This window comes from Phocoena phocoena, chromosome 19, assembly GCF_963924675.1.
Source record: "Phocoena phocoena chromosome 19, mPhoPho1.1, whole genome shotgun sequence".
Taxonomy (NCBI): Eukaryota; Metazoa; Chordata; class Mammalia; order Artiodactyla; family Phocoenidae; genus Phocoena; species Phocoena phocoena.
Window position 1 is genome coordinate 7,331,159 of NC_089237.1, and position 22,214 is coordinate 7,353,372.

At 54.5% G+C, this 22,214-nt stretch overlaps 1 protein-coding gene across 2 annotated transcripts in view; it reads left to right on the plus strand.

Annotated features, from left to right (window-relative positions):
* The window catches only part of SAP30BP (SAP30 binding protein), a 32,550-nt gene extending 22,554 nt beyond the window's left edge, over positions 1-9,996 (plus strand). For both annotated transcript variants that reach the window (XM_065897232.1, XM_065897233.1), the window contains 7 exons: positions 3,639-3,727; positions 5,835-5,926; positions 6,756-6,816; positions 7,198-7,249; positions 8,652-8,710; positions 9,461-9,545; positions 9,815-9,996. In XM_065897232.1, the coding sequence (XP_065753304.1) occupies positions 3,639-3,727; positions 5,835-5,926; positions 6,756-6,816; positions 7,198-7,249; positions 8,652-8,710; positions 9,461-9,545; positions 9,815-9,996 (620 nt within the window). The remainder of the gene's footprint in view (positions 1-3,638; positions 3,728-5,834; positions 5,927-6,755; positions 6,817-7,197; positions 7,250-8,651; positions 8,711-9,460; positions 9,546-9,814) is intronic.
* The last annotated feature ends 12,218 nt before the right edge of the window (positions 9,997-22,214 follow it).

Here is a 22,214-nt window from a genome sequence, read left to right on the forward strand (position 1 = left end):
AATCGCAACCCCCTCGTCCTGCCAGATACGACAACGAAAAATGTTTCCAGACACTGCCAGATGTAGCCTTGGGGGGGCAGAATCGCCCCTGGTTGAGAACCATTGATACAAATGGAATCACAGTTTGTTGGGGGGTTTTCTGTTGCTTTTTTGTTTGTTTCCTTGTTTTTTCTAGTTTCTTACACTTCCCGTAGTGTTTTGTTTTTTTTTTATAAACTTCTTAGACTTTTTTTTAAAGAACTTCACATTACCTTTTTATTTATTTATTTATTTATTTATTTTTGGCTGTGTTTTGGGTCTTCATTTCTGTGCGAGGACTTTCTCCAGTTGCGGCGAGCAAGGGCCACTCTTCATCGCGGTGCGCGGGCCTCTCACAGTCGCGGCCCCCCGTTGTGGAGCACAGGCTCCAGACACACAGGCTCAGTAGTTGTGGCTCACGAGCCCAGTTGCTCTGCGGCATGTGGGATCCTCCCAGACCAGGGCTTGAACCCATGTCCCCTGCATTGGCAGGCAGATTCTCAACCACTGCGCCACCAGGGAAGTCCCTCCCATTAGTGTTTTTGAGACCCATCCACGTCCTTGAGAATATCCATAGTGTTTTTTTTTTTTTGCTAATATTATCTCGTTGTAGAGTTCCACCACAGTTTCTTTTTTTTTTTTTTTTTTTTTTTTCACCACAGTTTCTTGAATCCAGTCACCCACAGAGGACACAGGTGGAGCTCTAAGCCTCAGAGTTTGGATTTCTCTTCCCATTTCTCACTGAGGAGGTAGTAGTTGACCTGTGCAGAGTGGCTTCTGCTCATGGGACCGTGGTTGTCAGCCCCTCTGCCTGAACTCAGCTCCTTTTTTTTTTTTCCCTTCCTTTAAATTTTATTTATTTATTTATTTATTTTTGGCTGCGTTGGGTCTTCGTGGCTGCTTGCGGGCTCCTCATCACGGTGGTTTCTCTTGTTGTGGAGCACGGGTTCTAGGTGCACGGGCTTCAGTAGTTGTGGCTCACGGGCTTAGTTGCTCTGTAGCATGTGGGATCTTCCTGGACCAGGGCTCGAACCCGTGTCCCCTGCGTTGGCAGGCAGACTCCCAACCACTGCGCCACCAGGGAGGCAGCCGCAGATGCGAGCTGCCCCCATGTGCCTGGATACACATCTCGGTGTGTTTCCAGGGAAAGTGGTTTGAGGCTGGCTGCTCAGTAGCCATATATGTGGGTCTGATGTCTTCTGCTTTCGATTCATTTTGAGACTTAGGAAAGGCAGAATCACAGAAAGATTGCTCCTGAAATCTGTGAGGTAAACTTTTATCAAGTTTCCTGAATGTATCTCTTCATTTGCCAGCTACTCCCGAGGAATTTTCTCATTCCTAGCCCAGTTCCAAGCCCACGAGCTCAGGAGGGGCTCTCCCTCTCCCTGTCACTGTATACCATTTGAGCCCAAGTGTGGCTGGGTTGCTAATGGCAACAGTGCCACACCCTGTTTTTCCAAAAGGCTTTCCTGGCAAATGGCAGAGGGCACTCTTTGTCTTCTCTGTCACATGCACACACACTCTGCACCCCAGGGAAGCCTTAACGCTCTTTGCTGCGGCCCAAAGCCTGCCCCAGCCCCCCTCGCTTCTGTTGCTGATGCTTAGGAAATGCGAGAACCGGCGCGCCCCAGCTGATGCCGCTCTCCGCTGGCCTCTGCAGCCTGCTTGAGCCTCAGGCTTAGGCCTCCTGCCTCTCCCAGAGCTGGGAGGAAGGAGGAAGTGAGGGTGAGATTGAACTCCTGCCAGATCTGGGTGTCCCTTGCTTCAGGAGACAGGAGACAGGAGACAGGAGGAGGGTGCTAGGCAAAGAGAAGCGCATGGTTCTGTGGTGAAAACTGCTCCCGGGCTGCACTGGTGTCTCAGTCCACAGCAGGATATGTCACCCAGTCTCTGTCCTCGTCCCTTCACTCAAAATGGCAGATCTAGTACTCTGTTCCTGGGGCACATCCAGTGAGAATCCACCAACAGTGAGAATCGGCACATGTATCCAGGTTAGGAGACTGTCCCTGGGCTTGGGCCCCAGCCTCAGTGTTTACAGTGTGTGCAGGCTCCTTGGGCAGCAGCTGAGGCTAGTGAAGCTCGAAGCAGGAATCAAAGCACCTTATCTGCTAAGAAAATATTAACCCAGCTTTGGGAGAGAAGGGGAAGGCTCGCTAGGCCATCCCCAGGCAGTCCAGGCAGCCACTTGGGGCTTAGAAGTCTCGCCTGGGGCCAGGCACACGGCGGGTACCCAGTCAGTACTTGCCGGGTGTCACTGGTGCTGGATTCTGCATTCTTTGCTTTCATCCTGCCCCACCCCGCTCCGCCTGCTGTTTGCTCACTGTATAGTCCTTTTCATGAGAGAACGTTTTAAAAGCACATACAGAATCTTACAACAAACAGCGCATTGTCTGAGTGATCCAGAGCACAACTCTGCAGTCGCAAGGGTGGCCAGAGGCAGCACGGAGGGGAGTGGAGAGAGAAGGAAGCTTGGGTGGGCAGGGGCAGATCTCCAAGGGAATTGCTCCCTGGGAGTTGTGGTTCTTCACTTCAGAATCAGACCTTTTGTTCCCAAGAACGAAGTGGACCAAGAGCGGGTTGATTGGTTTACCATTAAAGGGCCATGGACTGCCCAGGTGGCGCAGTGGTTAAGAATCCGCCGGCCAGTGCAGCGGACACGGGTTCGAGCCCCAGTCCAGGAAGATCCCACATGCTACAGAGCAGCTAAGCCCGTGCGCCACAACTACTGAGCCTGCGCTCTAGAGCCCACGTGCCACAACTACTGAGCCCGTGCGCCTAGAGCCCAAGCTCCGCAACAAGAGAAGCCACCACAATGAGAAGCCCGCGCACCGGGACGAAGAGTAGCCCCTGCTTGCCACAACTAGAGAAAGCCTGTGCAACAACGAAGACCCATTGCAGCCGAAAATTAATTAATTAATTAATTTAAGAAAACATTAAAGGGCCCTGAGCTAATAACCAACAGGTCCTTTTGTAAATGTCATCTATGCACAAGGCAGTATTGAGTGCTTTGAGTCCCGAAGCCTAGGGAACCCTGAACTGCTCCTGTAGCCTGGGTAGGAGAGCCTGAGGTGAGAAGGATGGCGCCAAGCAACTCTGAGTTTCCGGAATTCTGGGAGGGTGTTTCAGGGGCAGAGCCCCTGGGGGGCTGGAGCTGGTCACGTTATGAGCCAGTGGTGTGCACATCTCTTCCCAGCCTCAAGTTCAGCGACCTCACATTGGTAGCTTGACATTAGCCATGGGGAGAATTTACACCACAGAAATGGGCAGATGCTGCAGGTCGTGGCTGTGCCCCTCCCCACCTCCCAGCTGGATGTTAAACATCCACCAGCGCACCCCAGGACATAGCCTTTGGCCACACGCCATCTTTATGCTCGTGCCCTCTGCCTGACCTTCTCTTCCCCTGGGTTGGCACGTGCCGGCTCCTTCTGGTCAATTGATCTCAACTCACATGCACCCCCTCGGAGTGCTACTCCAAACACCCTGTTCTACTGTTTCATAGTGTGTATCCCTCCTCGAAAATGTTTTATCGGCCTTTTTTTTGGGGGGGGTTATTGTCCATGTCTGTCCGCCACCGTAACCCTCCCACCCACCCACAGAATTCTTCTCTGTTCCTTCCACAGCCTCCTTTTCTGAAAGAGTCCGGAACATGTCACCTGATGAAATCAAGATCCCGCCCGAGCCCCCCGGCAGATGCTCAAATCACTTACAGGTAAGCACAGCGCTCGGCTGCTGAGGCCCATGAAGCCCAGGAGGCCTGGGACAGGTGTCTGGCTCGGTCTGACTTTAAGAAGCTTCTGGACAGCCCGAGTGGGAAGGAGTCTGCAGTCCTGGTGACCTCCCTTAGGCTGCTCTCAGGAGCTTGCTCTGTACACAACGCCACCCTCTGCTGCTTCAGCCGGGGCCCCTAGCTGCCCTAAGTGATGTCCTAACCAGAGAAAACAACATGCCTCTTCTGGGCAACCCTGAGCCAATGGGACCATCTCGGAAGGAACTTTGCTAAGAAACTGAGGGATTGTCGGAATGTAAAATAAACAAATAGAAGTGCAAGAGTACAAGCACGGATATGCATAAACTTCAGTCCTCGTCACTGGCTTCTTGTTTGACGAAACCTGGTGCAGACCTGACCTGAGGAGATGGAACGTTGAGTGCGGTCACTCCCTTGGGAGCAGGACCTCAGGGGACAGTGGGATTACACCTCCTGGTCAGCCTCAGTGGTTGTTTCTCCCCGTCCCTCTGCACGTTCCGCTGTGAAGGAGACTTTGTGACAGTAGGGCAGACGTGCACGGCTGCCCCCAGAGTGGTGCCCGGTCCACCTGCTCTACCTTTGATCCTGTAGGTTCTACTGGTGCCTCTGGCCACACCCCAAGCCCCCGCAGCACGCTGGTGGACGGGTGACTAAAGGGACCTGGGGCTGGAGATGCGGATCACTGTGTCTTCTCCTCCCGGAAGTCTCCTGCCTTTGCTGAGGTCGTCCCCCACCACCACCACCTACCACCCGCCCAGCATCGAGTCACCCCTGCGCCAGGCAACAGTCCACAGCCTGTAAGAACTCTCCAGCAGTCCACCAGGCGGAGACAGGCGGCCCAGCCTTCAAGACCAGAGTATTGCTCCTTTTTCGATCCTCCTAGTGGTAGAGACCATGACACTGAGCAAACGTTTTAGTTCACCTGAAACAGGAGGACCCGTCTGACGGCCCGGGAGACACAGAAAAGTCTTGTGTAAAATACAGATCTTCCTCCATCTGCCGAGCCTTCTGGATAGGCTGCCCTCCGTCACCCTTAAAGAGATAGCATGGAGGCGTGGTGCACCTGGCTTCTCCCTGCCCTGGTAAATGTGTCACGAACTTCTCTCTGCAGTTCAGTGCTTCCTCCAGCCATTCTTGGCTTCCGACAGAGGGAATGGGTCACCTCTCCTGATGTGCCCAAAGGGCCTCGCTCAGGCCCTCCCAGCCTGCCCGCCTCCTCTTGCAGGTGAAGAGTGCCCCAAATGTTTTCCTTCTGGACGGTCTGTGTTTAGCTGCCGCTAGTGGGGGAGGCAGCCGAGTGACCCTTACCTGGGCCAGCGCCAGCCTTCCTGGGTAAGACTGCTCCTCAGAGGTGGCTCTGCCCTGAGACCCGGGTTCCTGGGGCCTCTTCACGCGCCAGACAGCCCTGATGCCATCTGTTGTGGACTTCATCTCTGTGGGCCTAGGGACACTTGTGGCACTGGCCCAGATCACTGCCAGGTGGTTCTTCTGTTTCCCATTGAGCCAGGGTAGGGGCTGGAGGGGAGTTTGGATGAAAAATGACCTCTTGACCCCTGACGGTGCCTCTTGATAGAGTGGTGGGGACTGGCCATCTGTGAGCCGCCCCTCAAAGGACACTGGGGAAGCTTGTGACACCTCTACTCCCGCCTTCCTGGATCTCCTGCTGAGGACTCATGCCCATGGTAAAATTAAACACCAGCCTTCAGCCCTGCCCATCAGCACTGAAGCCTGAAACCTCTTCAGGTGATTCAGGAACTGATTAACCAAGTGGGGATTTGCTCACTGTCTTCTCTGTGGCTTCTCTGCCTTGAGCTTCTTATTCTTCCCTCTACTAACCACCCAAAGGGGGTCAGAAGAGAGCAAAGCAAAAGCAGATTGGTCTCCATCTATCTTATCTGTGCTCGGTGCTGGTCACAGGCTGGGTGGTGAAAGACCGTATGGCCAGAGCAGGGCTTCACGTGGCTCTGTGGCTCTCCTGGGTCCTCATGTCCACACAGCACGTGTGACCACAGACTGGGATCATTAGGCAGTGGGGTTCTGTCATAGTCATCCTTCTGTTTCTCTTCCACAGGACAAGATCCAGAAGCTTTATGAGCGGAAGATAAAGGAGGGAATGGATATGAACTACATTATCCAAAGGAAGAAGGAATTTCGGAATCCCAGGTGAGTTTCCCACGAGCCTGCAGGGTCAGTTGGGTGGTTGATATTGGACGGGGGACGGGGGTGCCACCATGGAGGTGGCAGGGAGAGGCCCAGCTCAGATCACACCTGAGCCCAAAAGCGCCATCACCCACTCGGCATTACCCTCGCCGAGGCTTACCATTTACCATGGAAGAGCCAGATTGAACACGTAAAGCAGAGTGGAAGCCGAGAGACCTGGGCTGGGCGGGGGCGCCTGGCTGGGTTCTCATTCCCACTCTGCTCCTAAAGCACGTGGCCTCTCAAGGCCTCAGTGTCCGCTGCTGTTCGATGAGGGGATTGGACCAGATGATCACCCCAGGCCCTTCCACCTCTAGAAAGCGGTTGATTCTGTGCGCAGGTGAGAGGTTTGAGAAACAGAACTGTGTCTGGGTCTTACTCCGTCCAGTGCTCTAGCAAGTGACACACCCAGGAAAGAGCCTCGTGTGCGGGTAGCCGAGACCTGCCCTGGCCCCTTTGGGCCTAAGTGGGGTGGCCCCGACCAAACCACACACACTGAAGGTCAGATGTCTGGTTAAGAACAGACACTGCAGCCCTCACCTCGACACCATATCCTTCCTGGCCGCCGGCCCCAGTCCATCTCTCTGGGAGGCTGGAGGGCCAGAAGTGACTTTTAATGTCAAGCCAGTGGACATTTCCCCTTCCATCCAGAAGCTTGCTTAGAACAGTTCGGCCGAATTTAAAGGCTTCACCTGAGCCCAGGCACCAAATGGTTCTGATCTCTTGAAATCTGGTGCCACACAGGGCCCCGGGTCTCAGGCCTGCTCAGCGCCTTGTGGTTTTCCTCTTTCAGCATCTATGAGAAGCTCATCCAGTTCTGTGCGATTGATGAGCTCGGCACCAACTACCCAAAGGTATGTCCCGCCCACAGAGGCTGAGGGTGAGAGAGGGTACCCAGGGCCCTGCACTCATCCCGCTGGATCCAGCCTGGCACCACCGAAAGGTCCACTCTGCAGCACTGTCCGCTGAGGAGCGCAGTCCCCGCCTCTCTTGTTTGCGTCCCGGGGCCTCTGATCGGCCAGGGCCTGAGCGTGGACTCGCTGTGCCCTGCAGAACAGCCTGTGCACAAATGCATCTTTGCCCTCATAATCCTCAGGAGGACTGGCTAGAGACCAGGGATGACAGCTGAGCCCCTGTGCTCTTGAAGGCAGGAGACTCCAGGCCAGGAAGATCCATGGAAAGACTCAGGGAAGGCACTTTAACCTTTACAGCAGCTTTAACCTTTTCTTTTTCAGGATATGTTTGACCCCCATGGCTGGTCCGAAGACTCCTACTATGAGGCATTAGGTGCGTAGCTGTCCGTCTGCCTGCTCACCCATCCGTCTGTATATCCATCCAGTCATCAGGCAGCACAGATATCAGGGTCTCCTCCATGTCCGGCCATGTCTGAGGAGCTGGGTATACAGCCCTGAAAGGCCCAGACCCCACCCCTGACTCATGAGGCTCACAGTACAGCACAGAAGACAGGAATAAAGGAGTGACCCAGCGATGACAGGTGTGGGGATGGTGGGCGTGCAGGCAGGGCCACCTAATTGGGCCAGGGGTGGGGCGGCCTCACTGAGGAAACCAGGTCTGAGGCGAGGTTTGAAGGTGCACAGAGACTGGCCGAGCAGGTGTAGACGGTGTCCCAGGCAGGGGCCAGCGGGAGTGCAGCAATCTCAGAAGGGGCGCATCTGGGAGAACTGGGAGGAATTTTAAAGGGCCCATTTCCTCGGATGCCTGGTCCCAAACCAGCAGCCTGTGAGCCAGATCTGGCCTGTAGGTGTGTTTTGTTTGGCCCATACGAGTTTTGTCTTGCTCTAATTTGAATTAGTTGACAACGTTTTATCTAAAAATCTAGGGACTTCCCTGGCGGTCCAGTGGTTAAGACTCCGAGCTTCCAATGCAGGGGGCGTGGGTTCAATCCCTGGTCAGGAAACTAAGGTCCCATGGGCTGCGTGATGCAGCAAATAAATACATACATACGTACATTAAAAAAATACATTAAAGGACTTCCCTGGTGGCGTGGTGGTTAAGCATCCACCTGCCAATGCAGGAGACACGGGTTCGAGCCCTGGTCTGGGAAGATCCCACATGCCGCGGAGCAACTAAGCCCGTGCGCCACAACTACCGAGCCTGCGCTCTAGAGCCCGCGAGCCACAACTACTGAGCCCACGTGCCACAACTCCTGAAGCCCGCACGCCTAGAGCCCATGCTCCGCAACAAGAGAAGCCACCGCAATGAGAAGCCCGCGTACCACAACAGAGTAGCCCCTGCTCGCCGCAACTAGAGAAAGCCCGCGCGCAGCAACAAAGAACCAACGCAGCCAAAAATACATTAAAAATAAATAAATTTATTTTTTAAAATACATGCATAAAAAAATGCGTACATTAAAAAATAAAAATCCAAGGTTCTGGCTGCTCTTGGTCGCTGAGAAGGTAGTCACGCTAGGCCAGCACTCCCAGCCAGCCGAAGCTGGGAACGGCTGACCCCTCCGGACGGCCGTGCACAGCCCCAGCCTCGGGGCCTTTGAGGCTGAGGCCCCTGCTTCCTGCTGGCCGGGCGCTGGCACTTGACTGTGCCCATCACAAAGGGATGCTTCAGACAAGAGCCCCGGGGAAGCAGCAGGTGCTAGTCCTTCGGCCTGAAGTACCTCCTCGTGTGGGAGTTGTTTCGGCTGCTTGTGTAACTGCCCGTCTTGTCTTCATAGCCAAAGCCCAGAAGATTGAAATGGACAAATTGGAAAAGGCCAAAAAGGAGCGAACCAAAGTAAGTGGTGGCTGGCAGTCCTGATGAAGAGAGCCGCTGTTTGGAGCGCATGGGTCCTGCTGGCTAAGCCCTGGGACGTCCAGGCTGCTCTCACCACAAACACTGGTTCATCGCCTGACGATGCTCTGAGCAGCCTTAGGTGTGCCCTGTGCTGGATTTGAAGGCTCCCTAAGTCAGCTTGAAGACACTTTCCATTTGCTTCTGTTTGGTTTCTTGACCCCTGGGGGCTTTCTCCCTCTGTCGTCATAAGTTAGGTGTTCTTGGCCTGAACGGAGGCAGAGATTTCCTTCCCAGAGCGCTCTGGTCTGTGCCTTTCTTGGCTTCCAGAGCTGACCTCTGCAGCCTGCCTTAGTGCTTCCCTGTAGGTCCCATGTCTCATGGCCCGGCGACCCCTCCTTTTAGGATCCTGAGTACGCTGCTTCCCGAGCAGCACCGCCTCCCACGGAGTGTGAGGGCGGGGGCCTGGGCCTGGGCCTGGGCCTGAGGTGGGGCGGCGGGCAGGGGTGCCCGAGCGCAGAGACACAGTGGTACTGGGAGGGGCCCGATGTCTGTTGGGGAAGCTCTCTTCAGGGGATTAAACCCCGTTCAAGTGCCTCCCCCGCACCTCTCTACCCCTGGACAGTCAGCAGAGCTGATTCTCAGTGCCTCCTGTGTGGTGCCAATCTCCTGTCCCCTGGGAGCAGACAGGTGGCAGAATGATACGGAGACACAGCTTTACACGGGTTTTAACGCTTGTCTCTCGCCCTCCAGATAGAGTTTGTGACGGGCACCAAGAAAGGGACCACGACCAACGCTGCGGCCGCCACCACCGCCACGGCCAGCACAGCTGTTGCAGGTAGACGGCGGCTCCGCTTCCCAGCTACTCCACGGACGGAGCGAGGGCTTCCCTCCCTTGTTCTGGGGAACAGGGCCTGGCCTCACTGTGGTTTGTGCTGAGCCCGCTTTGGAGCCTGGGGTGGGGTCCCGGTCCACTGGCTGCCCCTTGGCTTTCTGAGGCTAGGGGCCCTGCAGTGTCTGCCCCCTGGGCTCTGACTGCCGGCTTACTGGGAAGGGCTGCTGCTTTGTGGTTGGAGTTGATCTGGCTTCTCTCTTGCCTTACCCCAGACGCCCAGAAGAGAAAGAGCAAGTGGGACTCGGCCATCCCGGTGACGACGATAGCCCAGCCCACCATCCTCACCACTACGGCCACCCTGCCCGCTGTCGTCACAGTGACCACCAGTGCCAGTGGCTCCAAGACCACCGTTATCTCTGCCGTGGGCACCATCGTGAAGAAGGCCAAGCAGTGACCTGAGGGACCAGCTGGGGGTGGCTCGGACATTCTCCTTTCCATCAGGGGGAGGAGCCACTCTGGGGCTTGACGAGACTGTGCAGCCTGGTGACCTATGCCCACTGGGAGGCGCCACTTTGTATATGTCAGGACTGGGACCTGCTCCCCGGGTGCCACCCCGAGAGGAGACTCCGTGCAGCCTTCCAGCTGGAAGAGACATTGCTGCAGCAGAGGGGGGCGCTGTGGACAGTGTCCTCCATGCTGTGGGGTCTGCCGCCCTGTTAAAAGCACCGTATCCTTACATCTCAGCATCTCGGATGCACTGGCCTCTTCTACAGTCTGTTTTCAGGCAAACGTGAAAGCTCAAGTGTCCTCCCCATCTTCTTGGCTGGGACTGTCAGGGTTGACTGGGATGACCAGAGCCTGCGGTGCTGCCCAGAGAACGGGGCCCAGGAGGTCACTGAGGTCATTCCCGGAGAACGTCTCTTGGCGTGGGCGGGCAGGGTCCCGAGAGCAGGGGAGGCCCCAGTTCCCACTGTCTGCTACCCTGACCCTGCAACTCAGGCAGGAGCCCAGGCCTCTACTCCCTTGGGCGCAGTTGGGCCCTCCTCAGACCACTTCTTGGACACACCCTGGCTTTTGAAGTCAAGCCAGTGACCAGGAGGGCTGGGGTTGACCCCCAGCCCATGCAGGGAGGGGGCGAGGTGTGAGCAGGCCCAGTGTGGGGAGATTAGTCACCTCCTGGCACGGCTGGGCAGCCACTCATTGTTTACGCGAAACCCGGCTTCTGGGAGGCTCCCGCCACCCCACCCTTCCTGTGCCGGTTATCTCTGCCCCACAGCAGCACCCGGGCAGCGCCAGTGGCCGCCGGGCTCCTTCTGGGGCCAAAACAGATTTCCCAGCCGCTGCCAGGCCTGGAGGCCGAGGCCGAGGCTGGAGAGAACGGGTCTGCCTTGCCTGCGCTTTGGCAGCTCCCTCCTCCAGCGGGAGGGCTTTGTGTTCAGAGAAGGAAGCGGGGCTGTGAAGAGCAGGGTTGCTTCCCTGAGGTGGGCGGGGGGTTAGGTGGTCCCGAGGTTGTGCCCGATACTGTTGCATGACCAGAGGGGTGTGACAACCCTGCCCTGTGGTCCCCAAAATAGAGATCGAGTCACACTCGCCCCCTCCCCACAAACACACACTCGGCACCAGAAGAGGTCGGTTCTCCCCCTCTCGTCCTTTGTGAAGACATCGCAACCCTGAAGAGAGGGGCTGCTGTCCCCCGGGTCAGAAGGGGCTTCCTGCCCTGCAGCCTCCTCCGACAGGGGCCCCTCATTCCACAAGGGCCCCGTGGAGCTTGTGTGGGCGGCAGCGTGGGACCGTGGAGACAGCAGGAGCGGGGTCAGCACCTCTGCTCTAGATCCCAGTTTAAAACGAGTTTGAGTCGTGTCTTGGGCCCTTACTTCTGTAAGCCTTCTTTGTCAGATCACCGTAATAAAGCTTCTCAAGGTGGTTGTAGAGAATCAATGACATGATTTATGCAAAAGTTGTATTAACTCTAAAGTACTCTACACATGTCTGTTGTTGGCCGATCCAGTTCCTTCTTGTTTTAGACCAAGGAGGGAAGCAAACTCCCGAGATGATAAAACTGGCCAGGGTCCTGGCCTTTGACTGTGCTCTGGGCACCCCCATCCTGGCCGTCAAGCTGTCCGGTGGGATCAGTAATGACTTTCCCCCGCGGGGCCCAGCCGCTGGGGCCCTGGGGAATGAACACAGTGGGGTTGGGCAGCCCAGAGTTGACAGTCGTTCCACTTAGAAGCCTTGTGAGTGGGGTGAAGGTCTTTAATACCGCTGAATTTCAGTTTATCCTGTAAAACAGGATTGGTGCCTGCCCACCTTAGTTCCACTGAGGGTGCCACAGGCGCGGATTATCAGCTTTCTCTGGAGACTGTGTGTCCCCAGCACGCGGGTCCAAAGTCCTCTGTCCCTGCTTGCAAACCGCCTGTCCAAGCTGAACCCTACTCCCACCCACCAATACATCCCCTACCCTCCTCCTATGGTCCTCATCTTGGGTGATGGCATCATGGTCATCCAGGGCTCACAGCTGCATCCTGGACCCCTGTGCTCTACCCCACAACCAATGGGTCACTTCAGAAACCCCTCCCCCACCATGGTTATTGCTGCCTCGGTTCACTGATCGCTTCGGCCTCATCTGCTGTCTTTCTCACTCTCCCACTCCCATCCAAGCTCCAGTCCGGTTCTGGGGAGCATCTTCCTGCATCCCAGCTCTGGCCACGTCATGTGCCCTCCCGCTGTCCACAGGAGATTCCACTTCAGCCTGGCAGGCAAGGCCACCAGCATTCTCATCACCTCGCCAGTCTCCCGCCTCCACACCCCTCCCGCCGCTGACCCTGCCCACGCCCCCATCCTTGGCTTCTCCCAACTTTCTCACCATTGCCCTTGTATCACTCCCTACCTGTGCACAGATACCTTCAAGATGCAGCTCAGATTTTCTTAACCCCTTCCTGACTCTCCTGGGCGTTAGTTGCTCCTTTCTCAGGGCTCCCACATCTCTGATAACACTACTGCCTTAACACTTCTGTCCACACATTGGGCTGAGACACGGTTCTCTTATGAGCGGAAACAACACAATCCAACAAAGCTGTGTCCCAAGTGCTTGGTGTGAGATAAGTGCCCAGGTGTTTGGAGGGATGGAGGGAGCAGTGGTCCCTGCCCCCATGGCCACTGGACTGAAAATTCCAAACCCATGTGCCAACCTCACAGCCTCCCGCTGAACATTGGCCACATGTTGGCAGTTGATAAGGCTCAGTGATGGGTACTCTCTAACTTTGTGGGTTTGTTTTTTTGTTTTGGAGAGCACACAGAGAAACTTTTTTCAAGACAGAAGCAAGGCAAAGACACACACCCAGAGAGAAAGGGTGTGGGCGTCCTCCCTAATGAGGAGGAGTGCCTTTATGTATGTTTAAAATCTCTATAATAAAAAATATAAAAAAGTAAGGCCCTTTGTACCATAAAGAATGAGGAAGGGGCTTCCCTGGTGGCTCAGTGGTTAAGAATCTGCCTGCTAATGCAGGGGACACGGGTTCGAGCCCCGGCCCGGGAAGATCCCACATGCCGCAGAGCAACTGGGCCCGTGAGCCACAACCTCTGACCCTGCGCATCTGGAGCCTGTGCTCCGCAACGGGAGAGGCCGCGACAGTGTGAGGCCCGCGCACCGCGATGAAGAGTGGCCCCCACTCGCCGCAACTAGAGAAAGCCCTCGCACAGAAACGAAGACCCAACACAGCAAAAATAAATAAATTAGAAAAAAAAGAATGAGGAAGATCTCTGTGGCCAAATTTGGCGTGATATTCAGGAGAGAGAAAATGAAAAGGGCAAGGTGCCGAACAGTACATAGAATATGCTTCTGTGTAAGAAAGGGAAGAAATACAAAACAAAAGATAGAGGAAAGAGACACAAGAAAAATCTTTCATTTTAAATTTGAATTGGAAACATCAGTATGAACCCATGATTCAGGGACGAAGTATCTTGGCAGGAGCTAAGAATCCGCCTGCCAATGCAGGGGACACATGTTCGAGCCCTGGTCCGGGAAGATCCCACATGCCGCGGAGCAACTAAGCCCGTGCACCACAACTGCTGAGCCTACGCTCTAGAGCCTGCGAGCCACAACTACTGAGCCCACATGCTACAACTACTGAAGCCCGCGTGCCTAGAGCCCGTGCTCCACAACAAGAGAAGCCACCGCAATGAAAAGCCCGTGCACCGCAACAAAGAGTAGCCCCCGCTCGCCGCAACTAGAGAAAACCCATGCGCAGCAATGAAGACCCAATGCAGCCAAAAATAAATAAATAAAATAAATATATTTTTTTTAAAAAAGATGATGAACTCACGATTCAAAAATAAGAAAAAAGTCCCAGCTATGTCCTTTGAAAGGACCCAGAAGCAATGGCCCCCAGTAGGAACGAGCACATGTAGCACCCAAATCTTGATATCTAATACCATTCCCCACTAAAAGGAACCAGGGCTCCTTGGAGAGAAATGGCCTATCTAGAAATCTAAGTGGGACTGGGCCAGTTTGTCCCAGAAAGCAGGGAGGACTGCAAGGAGTGTTTCAAAGGTCAAAGGAGCAGGTTTGAAGAGATCTCCCACTGGCCAATTATTGTGAAAAAGGAAAAACTCCTTTGCTTCCTATACACTGCTACTCACAACATCATAAAGCGCTTCTGACACCAAATGTATGGGTTTTCCACAACCAAGCAGTTCTGACACCAGCTGCCTGGAGTTAGCCCAGACCCCACAGGTCTGTCCCACAAGACTGCTCCCTACTCAGAGGCCAACTGCCTGTCTGGGCCTCCCCTACTCCTGACCAACTGGTTATAAATTGGAGGTTCCCATGACTCCTCCTTGGGCTCAATAATCTGCTAGAATGGCTCCCAGAACTCAGGAAAACCGTTTACTTACTAGATTACTGGTTCATTACAGCAGGATACAACTCAGGATCAGCCAGAAGGAAGAGATGCATAGGGAACAGTATGGGGTAAGGGGTGTGGAGCTTCCGTGCTCTCTCTGGGCACACTACCCTCCTAGCACTCCATGTATTTAGCAATCTGAACCCACTTTGATTAGGATTTTTATGCAGGCTTCATTACTAGGCATGATTCGTTAAATCGTTGGCCATTGGCGATGAAACGCCATCTCTAGCCCATCCCCCTTCTCTGGAGGTGGGTGGAGGTTGGGGTGAGGGTGGGGCGGTGTTGAGGCTGAAAGTTTCAACTCTCTAATCACGTGGTTGGTTCCCCTGACAACCAGTGCCCCCCAACCTTAGTGGCTTTCCAAAAGTCACCTCATTAACATAAACTCTGGTGTGGTTGAAAGGGGCTTGTTATGAATAACAAAGACTCTCCTTTCACCTTTATTGCTCCGGAGCTGTTCGGAAAAACCATGGACGAAGACCAAATAGGTATTACTTATTATATCACAACATCACAGTTGTAAACTATTGAATAAATGAAAATCCACGCATGCATCGTATTTGAAAAAAGAAAGGAAAAAATTTTGAGTTGAATATATCAACTCTTTACTCTGAAATTCATAGTTAAAAGAATTAAGCCTTGCGCACTGTTGATGGGATTATAAAATTATGCAATTGCTATGGAAAACAGCATGGTGGTCCTCAAAAAATTAAAAATAGGACTGCCGTGTGATCCACCACTTCTGGGTTTATGTCCGATAAAATTGAAAGCAGGGTCTGGAAGGTATGGTGCACACCCATGTTCATAGCAGCATTATTTACAATAACCAAGAGGTGGAAGCTACCCGATGTCCACCAACAGATGAGTGGATAAACAAAATGTGGTCTATACATACAATGAAATATTATTCAGCCTTAAAAAGGAAGGAAATCCTGCCACATGCTACAACACAGACGTACCTTGTGGGCATTATGCTAAGTGAAATAAGCCAAACACAAAAAGACATAGTATATGATTCCACTCACATGAGACACCTAGAGTAGCCAAAATCATTGAGACAGAAAATAGAATGCTAATTAATCAGGGGCTGGGGGGAGGGGGAAATGGGGAGCTATTTAATGGGTATAGAGTTTCAGTGTGCAAGATGAAAAAGTTCTGGAAATCTGTTGCCCAACAATGTGTACATATTTAACACTATTGAACTATACACTTAAAACAGATTAAGGGAATTCCCTGGTGGTCCAGTGGTTAGGACTCCACGCTTTCACTGTGGTGGCCTGAGTTCCATCCCTGGTCAGGGAACAAAGATCCCGCAAGCCAAAACATTAAAAAAAATTTAAAAAAAGAAAGAAAACTAATTAAGATGGTAATATTTATGTAATGGTGGGTTTTTTTGTTTTGTTTTGGGGTTTTTGGCCGTGCCGCTCGGTATGTGGGATCTTAGTTCCCCGACCAGAGGCTGAACCCGTGTACCCTGTGGTGGAAGCACAGAGTCTTAAACACTGGACTGCCAGGGAAGTCCATATGTTATGTTTTTAGCACAATGTAAAAACATTTCTGGGGGTTGCTTTATTTTGTTTGTTTTTGTTTTTGTTTTTTTTGTTTTTGCGGTACGCGGGCCTCTCACCGTTGCGGCCTCTCCCGTCGCAGAGCACAGGCTCCGGACGCGCAGGCCCAGCGGCCATGGCCCACAGGCCCAGCCGCTCCACGGCATGTGGGATCCCCCCGGACCGGGGCACGAACCCGCGTCCCCTGCATCGGCAGGCGGACTCCCAACCACTGCGCCACCAGGGAAGCCCTTGCTTTATTTTTTTAAGTTTATTTATTTATTTTTGGCTGTGTTGGGTCTTCATTGCTGCATGCGGGCTTTCTCTAATTGCAGTGAATGGGGGCTGCTCTTCGTTGCGGTGCGTGGGCTTCTCATTGTGGTGGCTTCTCTTGTTGCGGAGCATGGGCTCTAGGTGTGTGGGCTTCAGTAGTTGTGGCACACGGGCTCAGTAGTTGTGGCTCGCGGGCTCTAGAGCACAGGGTCAGTAGTTGTGGAGCACGGGCTTAGTTGCTCCGCGGCATGTGGGATCTTCCAGGACCAGGGCTCAAATCTGTGTCTCCTGCACTGGCAGGCGGATTCTTAACCACTGCGCCACCAGGGAAGAAGTCCCTTGGGGTTGCTTTGTAGCAATCATTGTAATTTTTTAAAGTTCTATAACTCAAAAAGAAAAGAAGCATTTACCCTTTGTGTATGTGTATTTTGGAGGCACATAATTCATTCCCAGTTGATGAAGGAAACCTCTATTTTTTTTTTTTTTTTTTTGCGGTACGTGGCCCTCTCACTGCTGTGGAGCACAGGCTCCGGACGCGCAGGCTCAGTGGCCATGGCTCACGGGCCCAGCCACTCCACGGCATGTGGGATCTTCGCGGACCAGGGCACGAACCCGCGTCCCCTGCATCGGCAGGCGGACTCTCAACCACTGCGCCACCAGGGAAGCCCTCTTAATTACTTCTTAATCATAAAGTGAAAATGTATTTTTACAGTGGAGAGAGATGGTGGTCACTTCCTCAATCATCACTAACAGGGGGCAGCTGACATCACACGCCACCAATGAAACACAGCACCACCTCTGACCATCCTTTTTAAACAAAAAAGTTTAAACTGAATCTAATCAGGCTTTTAGACTTAACTTCCAGTTTACAGGAGGCTAAAAAATCAAGTCCAGGGCTTCCCTGGTGGCGCAGTGGTTGAGAGTCCGCCTGCCGATGCAGGGGACACGGGTTCGTGCCCCGGTCCGGGAAGATCCCACATGCTGCAGAGCAACTAAGCCCGTGCGCCACAGCTACTGAGCCTGTGCTCTAGAGCCCACGAGCCACAACTACTGAGCCCGCGTACCTAGAGCCCGTGCTCCACAACAAAAGAAGCCACCACAATGAGAAGTCCACGCACCGCAATGAAGAGTAGCGCCCACTCGCCACAACTAGAGAAAGCCCGCGCGCAGCAATGAAGACTCAACGCAGCCAAAAAAATAAATTATTAATTTTTAAAAAATAAAAATAAAAGGTCAATTTTTTTGGGGGGGTGGGTCGGGGAAACACTGTCTTAGGAGTAAGAAAGATAAAACAATCAGATGTAGTGAGGGTTGATACAAGGTCTCTAGACGGGTCACCAAACTGTTCTGGTCACACATCCACTGTCTATTTATCATTTAAGTTGTTTATTTATAGAAATGGGTACCACTGTGCCAATAAGTGATGTACATTGTCAAGCCAAAAATAGTGGATCATGTGGCATATCCCTGGAGAATATGCAGCCCGCTTTGCAGGTCCATGGTTTAAACTGAGCTCCGTGAAGCAAGCAGGTGGTGTGTATCATTCCTCTGGGGATCCCCAGCACCTGGCATAAGAGCTCATTAAATGCTTGTTAAATGAATAAACGATTGAACTAATGAGGGAGCAAGTCTGGCCTGCCAGAGGCCACAGGATGAGACAGGCAGGTAGGAGCTGCAGTTTGAGGTTCTTGGGCTTCTCCATCCTGTTCCAGGAACCTCAGCTATTTGGCAAAGCCTGCAGAAGGAAACTCCACTACCTACCGGGCTCACTCTGACCCTAAGGCTGCAGAATGAGACAGTGGGTTTTTTTGTCTTATTTTTTTATAAAATTAATATGTAGTACAATGCTCCTTAACCCTTTGGGGGCCAGTACCTATTTGGGAATTCAGTGTAAGGGAAGGATCCTCTTGCCAGCAAATCCACATTCCGATGTCAGATACACCTTGAGTTTTGCACATGATCTCAAATGGTTCATGGACCCCCAAGGTCCACACACAGGTTCCAGGTAATGAAACTCCAGACTCAAAGAGACCTGAAGAAACTCACAGCTTGGACTTCCCCGGTTGTGCAGTGGTTAAGAATCCACCTGCCGGGGCTTCCCTGGTGGTGCAGTGGTTGGGAGTCTGCCTGCTAATGCAGAGGACACGGGTTCGAGCCCTGGTCTGGGAAGATCCCACATGCCGCGGAGCAACTAGGCCCGTGAGCCACAACTACTGAGCCTGTGCGTCTGGAGCCTGTGCTCCGCAATAAGAGAGGCCGCGATAGTGAGAGGCCCGCGCACTACGATGAAGAGTGGCCCCCGCTTGCCACAACTAGAGGAAGCCCTCGCACAGAAACAAAGACCCAACACAGCAAAAATAAATAAATTAATAAACTCCTACCCCCAACATCTTAAAAAAATAAAGAATCCGCCTGCCAATGCAGGGGACACAGGTTTGATCCCTGGTCTGGGAAGATCCCACATGCCGCAGAGCAAGTAAGCCCGTGCGCCACAACTACTGAGCCTGTGCTCTAGAGCCTGCGAGCCACAACTACTGAAGTCCGTGTGCCACAACTACGGAAGCCCACGTGCCTAGAGCCCGTGCTCTGCAACAAGAGAAGCCACTGCAATAAGCCCAAGCACTGCAACAAAGATTAGCCCCCGCTCGCCGCAACTAGAGAAAGCCCACATGTAGCAACAAAGGCCCAACGCAGCCAAAAATAAATTATTTTTAAAAAAGAAGAAAGAAAGAAACTCACGGCTTCTCTTCTATGGGCCTCCCAGGGGTGCATGTCTCATCTCAGCAGATACCAGACTTCAGCCGCCCTAGTCTTTTTTTTTTTTATTAAAAAAAATTTTTTTTAACTTTTCATTTTTTGGCCACACCACACGGGCACGTGGGATCTTAGTTCCCCGACCAGGGATCGAACCCCCAGCATTTGAAGCTTGGAGTCTTAATTACTGGACCTCCAGGGAAGTCTCCCTAGTCACTTTTAAAAGGGTCTGGAATGAGGAGAGGAAGGGGCTGCTGAGCCCAGTGGGGTCTGTGGCATTGCTGCCTCTGGGCCAGGGTCTCCTTCTCTAGGAGGCTGTGTCAGCCGCCCCCCACAGTGGGGTGCATATCCCCTACCCCAACCTTCTAATGGGTGGTGTCACAGGCTGCTCTCTGAGCCCGTATTCTCCAGCCTGCTGGAGTAACTCAGGTCCACAGGGCACGACCTGGGTACCCCAACCAAACTGGGGCTCCTGCCACAGAGCTCCCGAATCCAGGAGGCAGCCTCTCTGAGCTCCTGGCCCGTGCAGAGCAGATCTCAGATGACTGGGCAAGGTGGTCGAGTGGTGTCTGTGGCTCGCCCAGTTGCAGTGAGCACTTGGTGTCCACAGCTCGTCCGCATCCAGTCCCAGCTGCTCCCATGGTCACTCAGAGTTGGTGGTGTATGCGTCTGTTTACAGAGGAGAGTGCCGAGGCTCAGGGAGGTGATGTGGCAATCCCATTTGGGTCAGCCACACGTTTATTGAGCACCTGCTATGTGCTAGGCACTGAGGTAGGTGCTGGGGATCAAAAGATGTGCTAGACTGTGTCTGTCCTTGGGGTTCACAGTCCAACGGGGAAGAGACCCCCAAACAGATCATTTCAAATCAATGTGGCAAATTACATGAAAAAAAACATGCCCCAGGGGTACGCATGACATAATCCAGCATGCTAGGAGGTCAAGGAGGCTCCCTGGAGCATGTGACATCAGCACAATGCCTTCAAGGATAAGGAGGATAAACCAGGCTGGGGTGGGGGTGGGAGGATCCCAAGCAAAGGCACCAGCCTGGTGCAAAACAGCCCCAGGTTGCAAAAAGCATGCTGGCTTGAAGCTGCTTGGTGGCTGGTGGGGGGGCTGCCAGCAATCGGGTTTTGTCCAGCATTGTTGGCAGGTGGGGCCAGAGAAATACACCCAGTTGAGGTCAGGGAGCAACTTGAGAGGGTCCAGCTCGAACACACTTAACCAGTAGCACTTGAAAGAGGACTGGAGGGGTTAGACTTGTGAACCAGCTTGTCAAGAACAGCTGTAACGATTCGAGTGCCTACTCCACGTCAGGTGGGTGCTGCATCTTGATGGGTATTATTGACACTTTAAGAAGGTTCAATTAGCTTGCCTGAAGACACTCAGGGAACCAGTCCTTGCTCAGATCTCCCTCTGGGCACACGTGCGTGCGTTGGAGAGTGGGGGGAAGGCCGAGAAGACCCGGTGAATGGCTGACCTGGCTTGGGGCAGCCCCGGGGCCAATCCTTCGCGCTGGCGCAGGGAGGAGCGAAGCGGTGCGCGCACTCGATCGCCGCCGGGCTGTGTGTCTGCGGCTCTAACTAGATGGCTCCCAAGGACAGTGGGGATGGTTCACAGTCTGGAGGAGAGAGGGCGGCAGTCCGAGAAGGGGGCTAAGAGGCCACCCCCAGCCCGGGGCAGCCCAGCACCCGAGTCTGCAGCCTGGGGTGGGGAGGGAGGTGCCGCTCCCGGGGCCGGAGAGAAGGGGGTGGCTCCCCCCGCCCCCGCTGCGGTGGGTCGGTGCGCGGGGCCGGGCTGCGCGGGAGCCGCAGCCTTTTCCGGGGGGCGGTCCGGAGGCGGTAGCGCACGGCTCCTGCTCCGACAGGTGCGCGCCGCGCGCAGGAATGCGGTCTGCCTGACTCATCCGCTCCTCCTTCCTACCTGCCGCCCAGCCCATAAAGCGGTCCCTCCCCGCCGCCGCCCGCCCTCCCTGCAGCCCGCGCTCTGGACAGTCCCGGCTCGCCCGCGCGCCGCCTCCGGAGCCGCCGAGCGGAGCCCAGCGCGGGGAGCGCGCGAGTCAGCCCCAAGGTAGGTCCATCCTCGGACCACGGCAGGCGGCCGGGGCACTGGCGCGGGGCGGCCGCACACCGCACGCCCCTCCAGCGCCTCGGGCCGCCGGGGCTGGGCGCTCATTCAGGGACCTCCGAGGGGAGAAGAAGAAAGTGAGCGCGCACCCCAACTGGGAAGACCCGCGGGGAGCTGATTGGTGGGCCGGGTGGCTTTTGTTTCCCCGGCTCTTTCCTTCCTGAAGGCTGGCCGCCCGGCCCTTGGGTGGATATGAGGGAGAAGTGGGCAGGGGCCAGGCAGTGGCTGGCAGGCTTACTGGGCTGGGCCCCTCTGGCGTTCAAAAAGAAGCAGCCACCTAGAGGCAGAGGCCCTCCCGGCTTGGCTGTGTGGTGCCACAGTCCGTCTGGGGTCTGGGGAGTCCCTGACTCTCCTCTTCTCTTGGCCCTCCTCCCGAAGTCAGCTCAGGACACCCTTCCTCCAGGAAGCTCTCCTGACCTCATCCAACACCCCTGGAGGCTGTGCCCACCACCTGTAAACTCCTCCAGAGCCAGCCCCCTTTCCCACCCCTTTAGCCCCGGGTGGGCCTCTGGTTGTAGGCGGGGGCCTCTAGATGGCTCCCAGAGGGCAGCGGCAGGGCTCCTGCTTCTCCCCCATGGTCTTGCCACACCCTGAGCCCAAGTGTGGGCATGGTTGTTGCTGCCTTGGAGGAGCTGGAAGTGAAGACTGAGAGGCTCCATCCTGGGGGCTGAGTGGGGAGAGGAGAGCCGGAAGGACAGCAGGGAAGGAGTGCCTATCTCCTTGGCCTTGATTTCTGTGGGCAATAGAGCAGCAGAAGGGCCAGGAAAGCAGGAAGGGAGAGAACCACGGAGGGCAGGTGCAGACATGCAACAGGGGTCCCGTGGGTGGGAGGGACGGCGGGTATGGGGAGAGCGCCGAGCCTACGTTCATGTGGGTCACAGTGTGTGTCCAAGAATATGCATGTCCCTGTGCCTGCAAGGCCTGAGTGTGCCCCTATGTGATAACACTGGGTGGCAATCACATACTTCCGGGACCCAGGTGGTACATAAAAAGACCCTTGCAGCCTGGGGACCTAGAGTAGCCTGGAGAGAACGTTTCCCGAGGGCTCTGCCCAGCCCGCCACGGCCAGC